The 19,187-nt window shown below is 38.5% G+C and overlaps 2 protein-coding genes across 2 annotated transcripts; both read left to right on the top strand.

Annotated features, from left to right (window-relative positions):
• The first annotated feature begins 1,886 nt into the window (after positions 1-1,886).
• On the top strand, positions 1,887-8,314 carry LOC145218792 (uncharacterized). The gene is made up of 7 exons (XM_080086228.1): positions 1,887-2,133; positions 3,026-3,157; positions 3,476-4,766; positions 4,980-5,082; positions 5,510-5,702; positions 5,995-6,075; positions 6,873-8,314. Exons 1-7 carry the CDS (start codon positions 1,887-1,889, stop codon positions 8,312-8,314), a joined length of 3,489 nt encoding a protein of 1,162 aa, XP_079942354.1.
• Positions 8,315-9,443: 1,129 nt separating this feature from the next.
• LOC145218705 (uncharacterized) lies at positions 9,444-17,245 on the top strand. Its single transcript, XM_080086139.1, has 7 exons — positions 9,444-9,513; positions 10,641-10,784; positions 12,458-12,589; positions 12,737-14,027; positions 14,247-14,349; positions 15,003-15,195; positions 15,641-17,245. Exons 1-7 carry the CDS (start codon positions 9,462-9,464, stop codon positions 17,080-17,082), a joined length of 3,357 nt encoding a protein of 1,118 aa, XP_079942265.1. The 5' UTR covers positions 9,444-9,461; the 3' UTR covers positions 17,083-17,245.
• The last annotated feature ends 1,942 nt before the right edge of the window (positions 17,246-19,187 follow it).

Below are 19,187 nucleotides of genomic sequence, written 5' to 3'. Positions count from 1 at the left end.
ACGAACACGTCATCAATGACGTAAGATCACGTTTCACGCATCCGCGGAAGTTGCATCTCTGCGTGTTATATTTTGATATTTTGGTTTAGACTTTGTTTGCAACTTTGACCCTTCAACAAGTATCAAGCTTCTGAGTCAAATTTGGATCCAGAGATTCACTGTTAAATTTACCACGGAATTAGAGTTATGTGGAAAATCGAAAGCTATGCGAAGACGTTTTCTATTGTTCGCTTTAGAAGAATAGAAGCAAAATTTTTTAAACAGAAACAGCAATAATTAACAATAGAATAGGGTTTCCATTCGTCAGGATTTCTCTTGACATGTCAGGGAATTTGGTGTTAATCTTCGTTAGGGAGAAAAGTCAAAATGTACTTAAAAGTCCGGCATTTAAGAAAATACATATACAGTATATATTTTGTTAAATAACTGTACCAACGGAGAAAGTTTACAGTAGTAGTTTACTACAACAGCGTCTTAACCATTTGACACAGAGGTGAACTGGCGGCGCGCAGGTTAACGCGCAAGGTTACTGTTTCGTTTTGCAATGTGTGTGTGGGCGTAACTCTACCTGTTTGTTACTGGTTGCCTAACAATACAAAGTGAATGCAAAAATAAAAATCTGTGTCTTAAGAAAACACAGCATTCAATGCTACGTGGAAAGTTTCATTGGCTTTCACTGCTGACGAAAAAGGTTTGCACAACTCAGATAAATTTTCAGGGATTTGTATCATCAAATATGGTAACCTAAAATAGGACTACAAAAATTTAACACAGCCTTCAAAATAAAAAAAAATTAATTAGGAAGCGGTTATCAGAAGTTACTTCAGAATTTTTTGTTTATTTCTCCATAAACAAGGAACACTTATAGTTCTGTTGTAAAGACTATGACTAAAATTGGAATATTGCTTTATCTTCTGTGGATTTGTCATAGGCAAAGTAAGTGCAAATGATTTTAACTAAACATGTTGGATTAGCTGTATTTTTCCTAATAGTGGTTTATTTTATAAGCTGCATGAGATTAAAATTCCCACTTGAAATTTAATTTTGGGGATATAATTGTTAAATGTAACGTAACCATTACTAAGTTTCGTTTACAAGAATTTTATTCGTGGTAAATGATTATTCCAAAGAGCCCTGTTATGGATTTCTATGCAAGTTTATTACTATCTTAATTATTGCATAACTTTGTGTCAAGCAAGTCCATAGCATAATAAACGAAGCACATCCGTTTTATTGATATTTAAATCAGCTGGCAAAATAAAGCAATATATTTCATGCAAAAGTTAGCACGACAATTATTACGCAGTAAAATAACGAGCGATTTGGCACGCGGCGTTCGACAAGTTGCCGACCCCTGGTGGAACATAACCGCTAAGTGTAACAACAAAAAAACAGTACGTGAAAAATGAGGAGAAACAATACCGACAGAAAACCACCCGGGGATAGTGCAACTTGAGCTGTTTCGGTTGTGTTAGTAGTATGATGAATAGCCTTTAACCGGATGACGTAAAGTTAGACAGGAGTTTAACAAAGCGTTTTGAATTGGCCGTGGTATGCAGTTTAGTTCGTGGTAAACTGTTTAGTTCGTTCGTTGTGGGTTAAATAAAGTGTTTTGGAAGTACGCCATTGCATTAAATGTAAGTGCAATCTAGGCCCGTCAACTACCTTTTAATTGTACTCCGGTCCTTTTTTCCTAAACTATTGGATAAAAACAATAAGCACGAGATTTATTTACGTTTCCATGTCTTCGAGTTATAAAACGAATTATATCCATCAAAATATAAATCTTAGTTTTAAATTTAATTGTGGCTCTTGCGCTTGGTTGTTACAATACTAAAACCCTTTCAGTCTGATTTCTGTTGAAGTTAACCACATATGTGGTCTTAATGAAAAAGTCTGGTATACAAAAACATGCATACTTGAAAAAGCACAACCAAGCCATGATTTTCCGTGCAGTTCATGGAACACCTGGAACTTCGCTTTGCCGAGAAGAAGACGGTTACCATCGTTGTGTTCAATCCAAAATATGTATACCGAGGTACAAGGTTCACAACTATGAACTTGAATGCCGAGAAGGCAATGAAACGGACGGGTTTAACGGACGCGGAGACGATAAAACAGATGAGTTTTCAGGTTTGTAAGCTGCTTTGCTTGATAAATAGCTCCTACCCAATATGAACAAGCTTTGTAACATTTCACAATAGGTTTTTCGGTCCAAAATAATTTATTACACAAAAACAAACAATCACCGAATTTGACAATAGTTCCATCTTCGCAATTACAATACAACTAAACGGTCAAAAAACTTTGTTAACCTTGCAACCTAATTGTAAGTCTTTCGTCGAAATGACTTAATTCTTATGGGAGATTAGGGATCATTGGGCCAAAATTCAGTTTTTCATGACTATTTCTTTGAGTTCGAAAGAAAAATTGCCATTGAACACCTGTACTAATACTACACGTTTAAACACACTTACACAAGGGCATAACTTTTTTTATTTGGAAATGCGTTGGCAATTCCGTTTTTAAAATTACAAAAAATAATGCTCAAAGGTTTACCCGTTGAGCCTCGCATAAAGGACCTTTGGGTCAGTATTTTCATGTGATATTCTGGACCATTAAACAACGCATGAGGAGCTTATTAAGTGTTGTGTTTGAAAGCAGAACAATTTTATTGAAAAAGAAATCTAATATTAATAAATCAATAAAAAATACAACCAGCATCAATAGCTTTGTAGGCCCACAATATCAGACTCTATTAATATAACAATTTATTTGTGTAAAGGTTTTTGACAGTTCAATATGCAACATAAATACATAGGCCAAACAGAAAAAAGCATACATAAAACCCACAAGCACAACGCATGTATTAACGCTATTAGGGTGTAAAGTGAAACCAATTGGTCCTGTAAACAATTGGCTCAATGGTCCTGTATCTTGTTGTTACAGCTTTAATACTATGGCAACACAAGTACTTAACAGGAAACTAAACGTATCATGTTAATCATTATCACTCTGTCTGCAGATCCTCTCCAATGTGATGACAATGAACTTGTGTGCCGCTTTTCACAAAAGTGTGTACCTCGTCACCTTATCAACACACCACTAAGCTGCAAACTGAATGAGAGCTTTGTTTTTCCATGTAGGAATAAATCAGGTGCGTGTAAGCAGAAAACTTTGGCGTTTTGTTTGAAGCCAAAAGTTGTGTTAGGATAATGGGGAAATGCCGGGAAAAATGTAAACATAAAATCGAGTATTAGTGGGGAGTTCTGTTTAAAAAAAACTGAGACTTCTGCCTCTATTTGCATGGTGAGTAAGTTGAACGATGTCTTACAAAATGTGCTATTTGATAAATTTTTGTTTGCTGAACAAGGTGTTGAATTTAGCATATTATGAAGAGAATAAGTTTAAGTGCAAAGTATAGCCTAGTAAAACAGCTTTAAAACTGAGCTTGAACTTTTTTGTTTCATTGCAGAGTTCACATGCAAGCACAGCAGGATTTGTATTCCGCGTTGGCTGGTGCAAAACGGAAAGCGCGACTGTGACACGATGGTGGTGAAGGACGGAAGTGACGAAGAAATGAGTCTCGCCTTGTGTATAAACTCGGAATTCCCCTGTTCTGAAGATAACACAGTTCCCTTACAATGTATTCCCAGAGAGTGGGTTCTGGACGGCGTAAATGACTGCACAAATGGACGGGATGAAGTTGACAAGTTGACAAGTTGTCACAATGATACTGAGTTTCGATGCCAGACAAATGGGAGATGCCTGGCAAGATATCGAGTATTAGACGGATATAACGATTGTCCCGATGCTTCTGATGAGAAGCAAGCTCTTAAATGCATTCCAGACAAAGAGTTCCAATGCCTCGACAACGGTCGTTGCATTCCTCGCTCGTGGCGAGGCAACAAGTTGGTAAACTGCAAGGACGGAAGTGACGAAGTTCCGTGGACGGATAACGACACTTGTGTGGAGGGAGAGTTTCGTTGCAACAACAGCAAGCGATGCATTCCCACGTCCTTGTTGTGCGACGGCATGGATCACTGTGGTGACTGTAGCGATGAGATTGAGAGCTGTAACGAGCCGAGGATGATTCGCTGTTTAAATGATCCTGGCACTTGCGTTCACCGGACTTACTCGTGTGATGAATATTCAGATTGTCCAGGAAGTACCGAAGACGTGCAACAAGTTACTGGTTTTAAATGTAACAAACTGATCGCAGGGCTTGACAATCGCCTCGAATACTGCGTAATTCCACAATGGTCGTTAACAGACGAATATCCTAACTGCCAAGACTCATCCGACTTATGTTTCATCAACGGAACTTTCACTTGTCACCGTTGTCTGTATTCTGACATCATCATCTCACCTAAGCAGTTGTGTGACGGAATTTTTGACTGCCCCGATCTCACAGACGAATGCCTATGTGCGCAAAATGTCCCAGCGTCGGCTCCGTCAAGATATCTGTGTGATAATATTTGCTACGGAGTCCCTGGAAGCTCACCTTGCTCTTATTGTAGTGAAGGACAAGTTAAATGTGGTTCCGAGAATCTTTGTATTGCCAAGTCGCAAGTTTGTGACGGAAAAGTGGATTGTCCAATCACGAAGCTTGACGAACTAAACTGCGGCAGACACACCACTCAGAGCAGCAACAGAAAGATTCCAGATTTTCAATGCAACATTGTTACTTCAGAAATACGAACTATTGCTTTAAAGTTTACGAATAAAGATCTTGTTGACTCGTTGCTTCCAGTAGAAGCCAAAAAGTAGGTTAAAAAAGCAAATGTGAAAACACATCAGACGAGAATATGATTTTAAAGGCAACTTTGGTGAAACAAACTTTAAATTTTTCGTCTAACAGCGAACAATGTTGGTGCCTTGATAACTCTTTATGAATAAACCATTACCAAGAATTTATAAACCTGTCACAACCAAACAAAAATGCTAGTGAAAAAAATTTGAGTGTTTGTACGTTACAGGTGTGATAATATCGTGGAATGTTCTGTGTTTGAGGACGAATGCAGCGAAAGAGCAAACTGCAGCAACCGACTTCCAGTGTGCGACCAAATTAAAATTGAAGATGTAAGTTTGAAAATATACGATACTAAATTTTTCAATATTGACACCAACGTCTCTGACATAAGTTGCGCTGTCGTTTTTGGATTGGTTTGACTATTGCTGTGTCACCGAATAGTCGCATTAGCCTGAAACGTAGGTCCTGCAGTGAACTGTAGATCGGCTACGAATGTATAATCTATTAATTAGCAGTTGCTGAGGGGCCTATTGTGTAAAGGAGTATTGTTTATACAGCAGATATATTATAAACAACCGACGTTTCAATGTCCGATACTAGACGTCATCATTAGGATAATGACACATCACGAAACACAAAAATCTTATAAAGCCGCAAAAGTATGGGTTAAACGCCTGAAGTAATACCACAATTCAACGAAGATCGATTTGCAGACCAGGCTTGTGTAGTTTATTTAGTAACGTTACATTTTTTCAGATTTCAATCCCGGGCAGTTTGCTTTATGGTCAGAACATTCAGACCAAGCTAAGAAAATGCAGTCAGTTGTTTGGTGTTGTCCTCGGCAAATCGGTCTGCAACGGAATTGACGAATGTGAAGAACGCTTCGATGAAACAAATTGTCCCAAGCAGTTCAAATGCTCGGCTGGCAAAGTCAACACAGTGATTCAAGGTAACAGCTGCCAATCATGGAAGTTGCCAAAAATATGGTCACATTTATTTAGAAAAGGAATATTACTACTTATTAGAATTTGTGCAATCAAAATGTCAGCTGCAAACGATCAAACCTCCCTCTTACAAGAGAATAATTGACGAAGCAACAGTGCTTCCTAATCAAAATCAGTCAACAAAGTTGTTTAACGATATATTTTTCACCCCAAAAGGGCATCTTCAGTCGTTCTGTGAAACAACGAGTGTAAAAGTAAAACAAACCAAGCAATGAACTAAAACCATATTAAACACAGCAAAGAGATACGGCAACCTGCTACAAGCCCTTGCTGACTATGCAAGATCTGCGACAGAACTGCGTCTAAGCTACACGAAAAGTACACACTGCAACAAGCGATAAGGGAACAGTGCACACCCAGATAAAAAAGAAGGAAAAGCGTAGAGACGAGATAACCGTCTAGGCCACTGGCAACGAAAAAATAGAGTGAACACAAACAAACAACCCAGTCCAAATGAAATACAAAATAAAATCGATTAAAACCAGTAAAAGAATAAAATGATATCAAATAATGAATGGAGTTATCGCACCCTGGGCAAAACCATTTTTTGAATATTAATAGTAGCTTGGGTAATTTTGAGCCACTTTGCCTCACAAGCGTCCAAGTCTTTAAAAGGTTTGAACTGATTGACACCTCTATCAGTAGCAGTGATCACTGTATTATTTCTTGTAAACTGACATTCATGGTTTTAGTTCATTGCTTGGTTTGTTTTACTTTTACACTCGTTGTTTCACAGAACGACTGAAGATGCCCTTATGGGTGAAATATATATCGTTAAACAACTTTGTTGATTGATTTTAATTAGGAAGCACTGTTGCTTCGTCAATTATTCTTACATATAATTTTATGTATAATCAGTGATCGTCGACAAAAAGATGCATACTACTTGCGGGATAGATCCTGTACCAAACACTAAATGTCAATCTTACAAGAGAATAATTTATTAGGAACATAGTTTAACTTTAACAATAGGATTTTAAAAACCGACAAAGATTATCTTTTATAACTAACGTAAACACCATTTAGTCTGCAAACAGTTTTGTTATTGTTCGGGGATTTTAGGAGAAAATCAAAACTCTTTATCGCTTCGTTTCCATTCATTACATCACTTACAGGTTTTCGCGATCGCATCAGCATTCCCGTGAATAAAACCTGCGACCTTGTGTCCGACTGTGTGAACTCGACTGATGAAGTGAACTGCTCGACCATCTCACACTTCTACTGCGGCAACAAAAAACCTCTGTTTGTTCCAACGACTAAAGTTCTAGACGGTGTTTCTGACTGCAGCGATTCATCGGACGAATGTCCTCCAAACTACCTGCAAAACGACGCACTTGCATCCAACGAGCAAATGATAAAACTCAGAGCCCTTGAGATTCTCGTCTGGTTCATGGCTGTCTTCGCGTTGTTTGGCAACCTGGCAGTCATGGTGAAAACTTGGCTTTACTTTCATCGATTGACCAGAGAAAAAACGCGTGTTAAGTTAGGATTAATAAATCGTGTATTGATATTTAATCTTGCGGTGTCGGATTTGCTGATGGGAATCGTTCTACTCGTGATCGGGATTAAAGCGATTGAGTTTTCAGGCAACTACTGTCTGTTTGACAAAGCGTGGAGATCAAGCGATTTGTGCAACGCTATCGGTGCCTTGACTGTAGTTTCTAGTGAAACATCGGTCCTTACCCTGGTTTGTATCACTTCATATCGACTCTACAGCGTCTTCAATCCCTTCAACTCGCGGAGCGTAAAAGCACGAATCGTTATGATGTGGATCTGCATCATCTGGCTCATCTCATTCCTCATCGCTTTGCTTCCACTCTCCCGCGCCCTCTCATCCGATATGATCACAAGCGCTCAAATCACACCAAGTCCTTATTTTCACACCGGCCAAGTCTCACTCGCTGACGTCAGGCAGTTCGCGCTACGCATCGGTGCGCTCGAAAACAAAACTCAACCACAAGTAACATCATATGACTGGGTTGACCTTGCTGACTTTTTAAGGTCAATTCACGGCTCTGTGGCGCCCACGTGGGACAACTATTTCGGTTATTACAGCAGCAGTAGTGTTTGCATTCCTCGCCTGTTCCGCATCAGGAAAGATGAATCAAACGTCAATGTGATGTCATCCATCGTGATTACGTTTAACTTCGTCGCACTTTTGTACATCGCCACCGCGTATGTGATGATTTACATGAAATCCCGCGATAGAGGGTTGGTGAAAGCGAAGAACCATCAGATCAAGAAAATGCAGAAGAAAATCACAGTTCTCATAGCAACTGACTTCTGTTGTTGGTTGCCGATTTGCATCATGACTTTCATGAGCATGTCAGGTCAAATTTTGACCCCAGACTCTTACGCAGTTTCAGCGATCGTCCTCCTCCCCATCAACAGCTCACTTAACCCGATAATCTACACCAACCTCCCACAGACCATCTATTCGAATGTAAAGAAATTAATAGATGGTGCCAGTTTGCCTACAAGAAAGAAATCAAATTCAATTGCTTCTAGCGTAGACAAACCTCATGTCAAGGGAAACTCGAGAACCACAAAGGTCTGAGATTTCGGCAACTATATATCACGTTGATGATTTAAAACAGAATAAACTGTCCTACACCAAATAGTTACTTAACTACTTTCGATTGTTTTTTCCATCAAGGCTACTTGTGAGATTTGAGTTTTTCTCGGTGTACCATAGGATCGTATTGTCGAAAACTCCTAATCATTTTGCATAGAAACCGCTTTGCGCCTTACTGTGTTATGTACATGTTGTGTATAGAGCGCCTCATTAACATACAGATTTCTTCAGATCTTTGCAATAGCAGACGATTTTTTATCTTGACAAACTTGAGCAGTGTAGGTACAAACTAAACAATAATTTAAATAACCAATGAGAACCAATGATCTCCAAATCGGCCATTAAATATTTTTTTAAAAGGCTATGGGCATTCTAAGGCACAATAAAAAAAAAACGTGAGGACAAATGCTAATAAGTTTCACACCTTTGAAGTCGATTCACAAAACTTTTAGAAAATAACAGTAAAAATAAGGACGGTTCAGAATATGTCCTCACGTAAAGTAAACCACTTGATATGTTTTGAACGCAGTAACACTGAACTTAAATTTTGACCATAGCTTGTGCGAAAAAGAGGCAAAAACAAGTGCTGTTTTGGTTTGAGATAGTGTTGTGATAATTAAGCGTCCAAGAGTCAAGGAAATCTATAACAAAACAACAATATACACAGTTGTGTATCACAAGCCCCGTGACAAACACGTCATCGTAGTCAAATAACGTTTCACGTTTTCGAGGAAGTTACGTCTCTGCGTGTTATCTTTAGATATTTTGGTTTAGACGCTGCATAGTTTTTGTTGCCAACTTTTCAATGCATCAAGCCTCAGAACCAAAATTGGTTATCGAGATTCAATGTTAAATTTACCAGGGAATTAGAGTTATGTAGAAAAAAGATCCGAAGACTATCCGGAAACTGAAAGTTTTCTATTGTTTACTTTACGGATAGAAGCAAAAATTTAAATCAAAACAGCAAAATTTAACAATAGAATTAGTAACGGATTTTACAGAACTAGCACAGCCTTTAAAATTGAAAGTATAAGTTTTATTTAAGAAGCGGTTGTCGGAAGTTATTTTAATATTTTTTTATGTTTTATTCATAAACACAGTAACACTTGGTTCTGTTTGTGTTAAGACTATGCCTAAAATTGGAATATTGCTTTTCCTTCTGTGGATTTGGTTTAGACAAGGTAGGTGAAAATGTTTTTAACTAATAAGCAAATAATCTAATCAATATATTTCCTAATAATGTTTTACATTATAAGGAATATGACGTTAACATTTTCCCCAAAAAGCTCTTTTGTTGTATTTTGGCGTGTACTTGTTAAGTGCCACGTCACCATTGATTATTAAGTTTCTTCTTGTGCCAAATGCAACTCAACTTATTTATTCAAAAAAGCACAATTAAGCTTATTTGATAGAAACAAAATTATTCATACGCAAGTTCATTCCAATATCATGTGACTGTGTAGTACAGGGTTCGGAAACTATTTTTATCACTGATGTTTAAATAAGCTAAAACCAAAAAAAACTATTTCAACCAAAGGTTTTACAACACCATTATTATCGTAAAGTAACGCATAATAACGTCAGAAAATATCCCGAGTATGACGCAACTTGCCCGTTTCTGTTGTGTTAGCAGCATGATGAATAGCTTTAACCGGATGCCGTAAGTTAAACAGGAGGTTATCAAAGTGTTTTGCATACCAGCTGCACTAAACTTAAGTTAACACAGAACATGCAACAACAGATAGCTAATGCAAAGTAGTAAGGCGAGATTTTTCAGTAAATTCAGACTCTTCGTCCGTTTAGTTTGGGAATGCTACAAAGCCATAAAAACGGCTTATGAACTGTGTTTATAGCTACACTAGCCAACCAAACCAATGACTTTATGTTGTTCATGACATGCACTTTAGCCTACTGTTGGTTAAATATAGGGTATGTGAAATTACTAATAATTATGTGAAGATACTCTGGACTGTTATGAAAATATATTTTAGTTCAACTTCGTCCTATCCCAGACTACAAGAACACAAAAACTATTTACCTACAGTCTCTGTGCCCACATATGTACAAAAATCGGTTTTAAGAAAAAATTACAACCTTCAAAAACTGAACCATGAATAGTTTGATTTCGAATTTTACTGCAAAAAATAGTTTATCGTTTCTGCACTGTCCTGTCACAATACTTGCACCCACTTAGTCCGATTCGGGTCAAGTTTATCACAAAATAGCATTGTGGGCTTAATGGAACTGTCCTGAATTAGGGAAACAAGCATATTTGGCATCGCAAAACTCAACAATCTTTTCGTTGCAGTTCGCGGAGCACCAGGAACATCACTTTGCCGAGAAGAGGACGGTTACCATCGATGTATTCGATCCAGGATTTGCATACCGAGGTACAAGGTTCACAACTATGAAGTTGACTGTCGAAGAGGAGATAATACGGATGAGTATTCGGGTTCGTAAGTTGTTTTAATGGGTAATGTCATAAGTTTCACAAATTTGTATGCATTACAATTGAAAAGCAAACTCAAATAAGTAGAATTAGAAAATAATGATAAAAATTATAACACAAGATATGTAATAACTGGGGCGATTATTTTTTGAACGAAAAAAAGAAAAATTTTGACCTACAAATTAAAAATTTTGACAAATTTTGACTTTAAAAAACTTTTTTTTGACAAAATTTTGACCTATGTAGAATTCAAGTAGTTAAATTACGCATTATTGTACAAAAAGTTGAAATATGGCTGTAGGCTAATGCGAAAGAATGTGCAAATGTCTAACAGAAGAGCAAAAATTTGAACACAGACCTGGCCTATTCTGAAAAGGGAATTGAGCTAATTACAATCACGGCCAAAAAACTGCAGCCAAGACACAACGAAAATAGTTCAATACCTTTGTCTAAACCAGCGGTTCCCAAACTGGGGTCCGTGGACCTTCATGGGTCCGTGAAGCAATTTTGCGGGGTCCGCGAAAAGGTTGACGTGCCTCTATAGTCTTATTTGGCTTCAATTTGTGTCACTGAATAGGTTTAAATCAAAGTACAAGTAGAGATCCACTGCCTCCATTACTATACAATAGATAGCCTTTATTGCATGACCACTATCAAGAATGCAATCGTTTGTGCACTATCGTAATATTTTCTGTCTTGTATGTGATGTCACAAACCGTCTTTAGATCGTTGTTATGTGTAATTTTGCATACCCAATCAGCTAAAATTCTGTAAATAAACTTTCGTATTGCTAAAATACACCTTCAGGCTTAAGGTCCGCGAGTCCTCGATATAATGACAAAGTGACGTTTTAAAAAAACAATGAAAAAGTTTGAAAAACACTGAGTGAGAAAGTTGTTACATTAAAAAGAATCGTGACTGAACTAGTGTACTATAAGAAACAATGATTTTGCATTTTTCCTATGGCATTCTTTGATTTTTGTAGGGCCGCGAAATATCAAAATAATTGCAAAGGGTCCACCCGGCAAAATTTTTAGAAAAGTTTGGGAACCGCTGGTCTAAACGAAAGATAACTGACGTATCTAAAGTTAAACCGAAGCAAGAGCCTCACCTGCAGCTGCCGTAAAATGACTTGGAAACTACCAAAATATTGCACATTTTGACGTGTGTTAAGCATGCCATCATATCAATCTAATTATTTCACTCACTTGATGGTTTATGATTCTCCATAAGTAGATAATAAACCATTTACAAAAGTATAAAATAGGCTACATTTGTAAAATACACAGGTCACTGACAGTGCAACCTTTAGAACACCACGACAATGCAGTTTGTAAACTATTTTGACTTTGTGAACATTTTTGACTTTGTGAACAATTTTGACAATTTTTGACCTATTCTGAAAATTTTGACAAATTTTTGACTTTTTTGACAAGTCAAAAAATAATCGCCCTACTAATAACCAAACTTGGTGTCACATCGTCATTACAAAAGAACTTATGGTGCGACCAAATTGTGAGTCATAAGTCGAGGTTCTTAAGTTAGGGTTTTGCTTTAACTGATTTGCAAACGTAATCACTTCTCATCTCAAAACACTAACAAATCAATAGCTAGTCGTAATACCGCCAATTTAAGCGAGACAAACCATGCCAATCAACATCCCTGTTTACATACAGATCCTCTCAAATGCAACGACGATGAATTCGTCTGCCGCTTCTCACAAAAGTGTGTACCTCGGCATCTACTCAACACACTACAAAGCTGCAAACTAAATGAGAGTCTGGTTCTACCATGCAGGAATAACTCAGGTAAAGTTGGAGCAGAACATTCCGGCATTTTATTGCAGACTAAACTTGCTTCAAAATACTAGTATTAGGAGCAAGTGGAAACCAAACCGGGGATGGTTTGAGATTCTTGCTTCATTAGCAATTTGTGAAGCTTTAGTTTTTTTGCAGAGTTCACATGCAAGCGAAGCAGGATTTGTATTCCACGTTGGATGGTGCAAAACGGAAAGCGTGACTGTGACACGATGGTGGTGAAGGACGGAAGTGACGAAGAAATGAGTCTTGCCTCGTGTGATCTCACGGAATTTCCCTGTTCCAATAATAACACAATTCCCTTACAATGTATTCCCAGAGAATGGGTTCTAGACGGCGTAAATGACTGCACAAATGGACGGGATGAAGTTGACATGTTGACAAGTTGTCATAATGACACTGAGTTTCGATGCCAGACAAATGGGAGATGTGTGGCAAGATATCGAGTATTAGATGGATTTAACGATTGTCCCGATGCTTCTGATGAAAAGCAAGCTCTCAAATGCATTCCAGACAAAGAGTTCCAATGCCTCGACAACGGTCGTTGCATTCCACGCTCGTGGCGAGGCAACACATTCGTGAACTGCAAGGACGGAAGTGACGAAGTTCCGTGGACAGTGAACGGCACTTGCATGGATGGAGAGTTCCGTTGCAACAACAGCAAGCGATGCATTCCCAAGCCCTTGTTGTGCGACGGCATGGATCACTGCGGTGACTGTAGCGACGAGATTGAGAGCTGCAACGAGCCAAGAATGATTCGATGCCCTAATGATCCTGGCACTTGCGTTCTCCGAACCTATTCGTGTGATGAATACTCAGACTGCCCAGGAAGTACCGAGGACGTGCGACAAGTTACCGGTTTCAAATGTAACAAACTGATCGCAGGGCTTGACAATCGCCTTGAATACTGCGTAATTCCACAATGGTCGTTAACGGACGAATATCCAAACTGCCATGACTCATCGGACTTATGTTTCGTAAACGGAACTTTCACTTGTCACCGCTGTCTGTATTCTGACATCATCATATCACCTAAGCAGTTGTGTGACGGAATTTTTGACTGCCCCGATCTCACAGACGAATGCCTTTGCGCGCAAAGTGTCCCAGCGTCGGCTCCGTCGAGATTTCTGTGTGATAATGTTTGCTACGGAGTCCCTGGAAGCGAACCCTGCGCTTTCTGTAGTCAAGGACAAGTTAAATGCGGTTCTGAGAACGTTTGTATTTCCAAGTCGCAGGTTTGTGATAGAAAAGTGGATTGTCCAATCTCGAAGCTTGACGAAACAAACTGCGGCAGACAAACCATTCAGAGCAGCATCAGAAAGATTCCAGATTTCCAATGCAACATTATTACTTCTGAAGTACGAACTATTGCTTCAACGCTTCTGAATAAAGATCTGGTTGACTCGTTGCTTCCAGTAGAAGCAAAAAAGTAGGTTAAAAAAGCTAATATGAAAACACTTTAGCCAAAAACTGGATTTGGGAAGAAGCAACTTTTGGCGTACAGTATTACAAACCTTTATGTTGCACCTAAATGCAAACAATTTGGTGCCTAAATAACTCTTTCTAAAAAAAAAAACATTACCAAGAACTTATAAACCAGTCACAACAAAACAAAAATGCTATTGAAAAACTTGTTTGTACTTTGCAGGTGTGATGGTATTGTTGAATGTTCTGTGTTTGAGGACGAATGCAGCGAAAGAGCAAACTGCAGCAACCGACTTCCAGTGTGCGACCAAATTGAAATTGCTGGAGTAGGTTAAAAAAGACATAAAAATTTTCACTTCTGAAACTGAGGCCGCTGATATAAGTTGTGCTGTCGTTTTTGGATTGGTTTGTCTATTTCTATCTATTATGTCACCGAATAGCCATTAGCTTGAAACGTATGTCCTGCATTTAACTTAAAATCTACTACAAATTTGATGCAAGATTATTATATATTAATAAGTCGTTGCTGACAACCATAATGTGTAAACGAGTGTTGCTTATCCAACAGTTTTATTAAAAAGCCGACGTTATGACTACGATACGCCTTTATTCGGATAATGGTATATCTCGAAATACAAAGATCCTATAAAGCGGCAAAAGCATGGTAGAGCTACTAACACAGGAACTTACTACACACCGGTTTGTGAATTTCTGGTAGTTATCGCAACGGAGCATAGGCGTTTACGGTGACAATAATTGCATGAGTCAGCAATTTACAAATTGCCTGGAAGCTAGGCCTGCGCATATGCTCTTTAGCGCTACGTACCGGAACTTTCCAAACCGGCGTCTTGTGAGTTCCTGTGTTAGTAGTTCGACCCAAAAGCATCGGTTAAACGCCTAAAATACCGGCTTCATTCAACGGAGCACGACTTGCAGACCTGTTGTTTAGTAGTTTAATTAACAGTGTTACATTTTTTAGTTTCCTATCCCAGCTAGTTTGCTTGATGGTCAAGAAATCCAAATAAAATTAAGGAAATGCAGTCAGTTGTTCGGACTTGTCCTCGGCAAATCGGTCTGCAATGGAATTGATGAATGTGAAGAACGCTTCGATGAAACAAATTGCCCCAACCAGTTCAAATGCTCGGCAGGCAAAGTCAACACAGTAATTCAAGGTAATAATTGCCAATCACAAAAGTCGTAAAGGTGTTAAGTAATAGTTTTGTAACAATAATTTTTTTTTTTAAATAATTGTATGTTAAAACAATTTACAAAGATTTATTGACGGTTTCCCGATAGTGAGTGTTGTTTTTGATTTTTCATAACATAGTCTACAGAGTTTTTACTAATTACATTTATGAGTTTTTTGCGTAAGCATGACTCAAAAACTTAGGAACAATACACGAACTTAAAAACAATTTAAAATTCAAATGCCTCAAAAAACTTTACATTTCCTTTCACACCCTGTTGTTAGCAGTTTCGAAAGTCACACATTGAAAAAGATTGCAGGTGTAAAGACATTTTAGTTTGCAAACAGAATTGTTATTTATGGGGAATTTAATAAAAAAATCAAAGTTATTTATTGCTTTGTTTTCATTTATTAAGCTACATCACTTGCAGGTTTTCGCGATCGCATCAGCATTCCGGTGGAAAAAACCTGCGACCTCGTGTCCGACTGTGTAAACTCGACTGATGAAGTGAACTGCTCGACCACCTCACACTTCTACTGCGGCAACAAGAAACCTCTCTTTGTTCCAACGACCAAAGTCCTCGACGGTGTTTCTGACTGCAGCGATTCATCGGACGAATGTCCTCCAAACTACCTGCAAAACGACGCACTTGCATCCAACGAACAAATGATAAAACTCAGGGCCCTTGAGATTCTCGTCTGGTTCATGGCTGTCTTCGCGTTGTTTGGGAACCTGACTGTCATGGTAAAAACTGGGCTTTACTTTCATCGGTTGACAAGCGACAAAACACGCGTTAAACTGGGATTGATAAATCGTGTATTGATATTTAATCTTGCAGTGTCGGATTTGCTGATGGGAATCGTTTTACTCGTAATCGGGATTAAAGCGGTTGAGTTTTCAGGCATCTACTGTCTGTTTGACAAAGTATGGAGATCAAGCGACTTGTGCAACGCTATTGGTGCGTTAACTGTAGTTTCAAGTGAAACATCGGTCCTTACCCTAGTTTGTATCACTTCATATCGACTCTACAGCGTCTTCAATCCCTTCAACTCGCGCAGCGTCAGAGCACGAATCGTTATGATGTGGATCTGCATCATCTGGCTCATTTCCTTTCTCATCGCTTTGCTTCCACTCGCCCGCTTCCTCTCATCCGATATGATCACAAGCGCTCAAATTACGCCAAGTCCTTATTTTCACACCGATCAAGTCCCACTCGCTGACGTCAGGCAGTTCGCGTTACGCATCGGTGCCCTTCAAAACAAAGCTCAACCACAAGTGACGTCATATGACTGGGTTGACCTTGCTGACTTTTTGAAGTCGAGTCACAGCTCTGTGGCGCCCACGTGGAACAACTATTTCGGTTATTACAGCAGCAGTAGTGTTTGCATTCCTCGCCTGTTCCGCATCAGCAAAGAGGAATCAAACGTCAATGTGATGTCATCAATCGTGATTACATTTAACTTCGTCGCGCTTTTTTACATCGCCGCCGCGTATGTGATGATTTACATGAAATCCCGCAGGGGAGGCTTGGTGAAAGCAAAAAACCATCAGATCCACAGCATGCAGAAGAAAATCACGGTTCTTATAGCAACCGACTTCTGTTGTTGGCTGCCGATTTGCATCATGACTTTCATGAGCATGTCAGGTCACATTTTGACTCCCGACTCTTACGCAGTTTCAGCGATCGTCCTTCTTCCCATCAACAGCTCACTTAACCCGATAATCTACACTAACCTTCCACAGACCATCTACTCAAATGTAAAGAAGTTAAGGGAACGTGTCGGTTGGTCTACACCGAAGAATTCAACGTTAATTGCATCCAGTGAAGGCCATCCTCAGGTTACGGGAAACTCGAGAACCACAAAGGTCTGAGAGTCGGACAGCTATTATCTCGTAGCTGGTTTACAACAGAATGAGTAGTCCTACATGTAATAGTTTTGAGTTTCGTCAGTTTTTGTTTATCAGCCTGTTATTTGTGCCCGCGAGTCAGTATGAAAAGTTCATTACTTTTTGCATTGTTTCTTTTTTCATTGTACTAATCACTTTTGTCTTGCTGAACACCGACAAAATACAATTAAGTAACTCATAATAAGCAACAAAAGATTTTCTGTGAATTTAACTTATGTTAAGCCTAATTCTATTTTTTGTTCCGCTTTGAAACAAACCGAACGGCGCAGCAATTTTTTTTTCAAAGGAATATCTCCTGTCCATTAAATCGATTAGGCTGTTACCAAGCTATGCTATAGGCGACCAATTAAGATTTAATTGTACTTAACTACTTCCCATGGTTGCTTCCATCCAGGGAACTTGAGTAATTCCAGTTTTTTTCGGTATGCTCGACATAGGATCAATATATAAAATAAAAGTTTAAATCATTTTGTACAGGAACGCTCATGCGCCTAACTTTTTTTTATCGATGTTGTGTATAGAGCGCCTCGCTAAGATACAGTTTTTACGATTAATATAAAATCTTTTAAGCAAAAAAGGTGATATTACCTTAAATGGCTTAAAGCTTTCTTCGCGTCCATGTGCCAATCGTGCTTGTTTTATCTTGACAAACTTAAGCAAAGTACGTACAAAATAACCAATAATTTAAATAACCAAAGTGAAACAATAGGACTCAAAATCAGTCATTAGCTATTATTTAAAAAGTCATTAATGTGACATATTCAGGCTCATTTAAATCAATGCATAGCAAGGATAAATGCCAAATGGTTTCATCCTCTCGTTAAAGTGGGCTTACAAAGCTTTACGTTAAGATTTTGCATCATAGAATTACCATTATGTGTAAAGAAAAACCTGTACCGAAGCCTATGTCAAGGTCTTAATGTTGGCCCTGAAAGAATGAATAAAACAGCGGCAAAAACATGCCGGGCAAAAACAGGAGATGCATTTCAAAAAGCGCAGAAAAACATAGAAGTTGCAACCAATGTAGTAAGCCAGGAAGAGGCGGCTAAATATTGTTAAAAAGACATTAAATGGGCATGTTCAGGCTCACTCCAATAAAAAAAACGGCGAGGACAAATGCGAATTGGTTTTCTAAAACCAATGTTGGCTTACAAAACTTTACGTTGAGACTTTGCAAAATACAATTACCATTGTGTGCAACGAAAAAGCTCTTTATTAATGCTCTGTGTCAACCTAGGGGCCATAATTTGGTGTTGGAAGAATAAATGGCAAAAACGTATCACGGTAAACACAGCAGATTGAAACAGTTGTCTTTCAAAAGGCGGAGAAAAACATAACAGGTGCAACCAATGCACTAAACCAAGAAGAGGCGTCAATTTTAGATGCCAGTGTGTTAAGAATCAACATTATTATATGTTGCCCCTGTGGGAAATATTGGTCGCTTTGCAGATGAGTTCTTAACAAAGACATTATAGAACACTACGCCTTTTTACTCAATTAAAACAAATACGGGTTGGCTTCGTATCAAAATCGTAACGTAGGTTACCAACATGATGTCAGCTCTTAGTCACATGCTTTTCTATGGAACCATGAGGACGAGCCTCTTGTACCTTCGCAGTAAAAACATATTTTAGCTATGAACGTACGTTGCATCCGGCCACAACGCACGAAATACTAAACTTGTTCCGTTCAAATTACACCGCTAGATCAAAAATACATTGAGTTGTGTGGAATGATATTTAGCTGTGTGTCTTGCGTGACAACATGCAATTCCTTACTGTCTATGCCCTGTCAGTGCTCTTAGAGTATTTTAATAGAAGAATCTGATTTGTCATGGTGTGGTGGTTGTTTATGAGAACAAGCTGTCTGTAAAGTGGTTGTCCGTTATAAAAATATCTATGAAATTGAAAACTTGTGAAATTATAAACTAATTGCAGATGTTAGCTCATGGACAAAAAAGCTGGTTGGAATCGAAACTGAACGATACTATTTACACAAGTAAAACGAGCTATTCTAATTTTTATTGTAGAATCTAGAGGCGCTGTTCTTATAATGCTATTTTGCAATGC

Source organism: Phallusia mammillata, chromosome 1, assembly GCF_965637545.1.
Source record: "Phallusia mammillata chromosome 1, kaPhaMamm4.hap1.1, whole genome shotgun sequence".
In the NCBI taxonomy this organism is placed as follows: domain Eukaryota; kingdom Metazoa; phylum Chordata; class Ascidiacea; order Phlebobranchia; family Ascidiidae; genus Phallusia; species Phallusia mammillata.
Note: the sequence above shows the minus strand (reverse complement) of the source record. Positions and strands in the feature narration are given on the sequence as shown.

Excerpts from the sequence above, each read along its gene's own strand:
- LOC145218792 (XM_080086228.1), top strand. The coding sequence starts at position 1,887 with ATGAAAAAGTCTGGTATACAAAAACATGCATACTTGAAAAAGCACAAC. Across the intron at positions 3,158-3,475 it reads TCCATGTAGGAATAAATCAG|AGTTCACATGCAAGCACAGC; the intron begins GTGCGTGTAAGC and ends GTTTCATTGCAG. Across the intron at positions 5,703-5,994 it reads AGTCAACACAGTGATTCAAG|CAAAGAGATACGGCAACCTG; the intron begins GTAACAGCTGCC and ends TATTAAACACAG.
- LOC145218705 (XM_080086139.1), top strand. The coding sequence starts at position 9,462 with ATGCCTAAAATTGGAATATTGCTTTTCCTTCTGTGGATTTGGTTTAGA. Across the intron at positions 12,590-12,736 it reads ACCATGCAGGAATAACTCAG|AGTTCACATGCAAGCGAAGC; the intron begins GTAAAGTTGGAG and ends GTTTTTTTGCAG. Across the intron at positions 14,028-14,246 it reads CTTCCAGTAGAAGCAAAAAA|GTGTGATGGTATTGTTGAAT; the intron begins GTAGGTTAAAAA and ends TGTACTTTGCAG.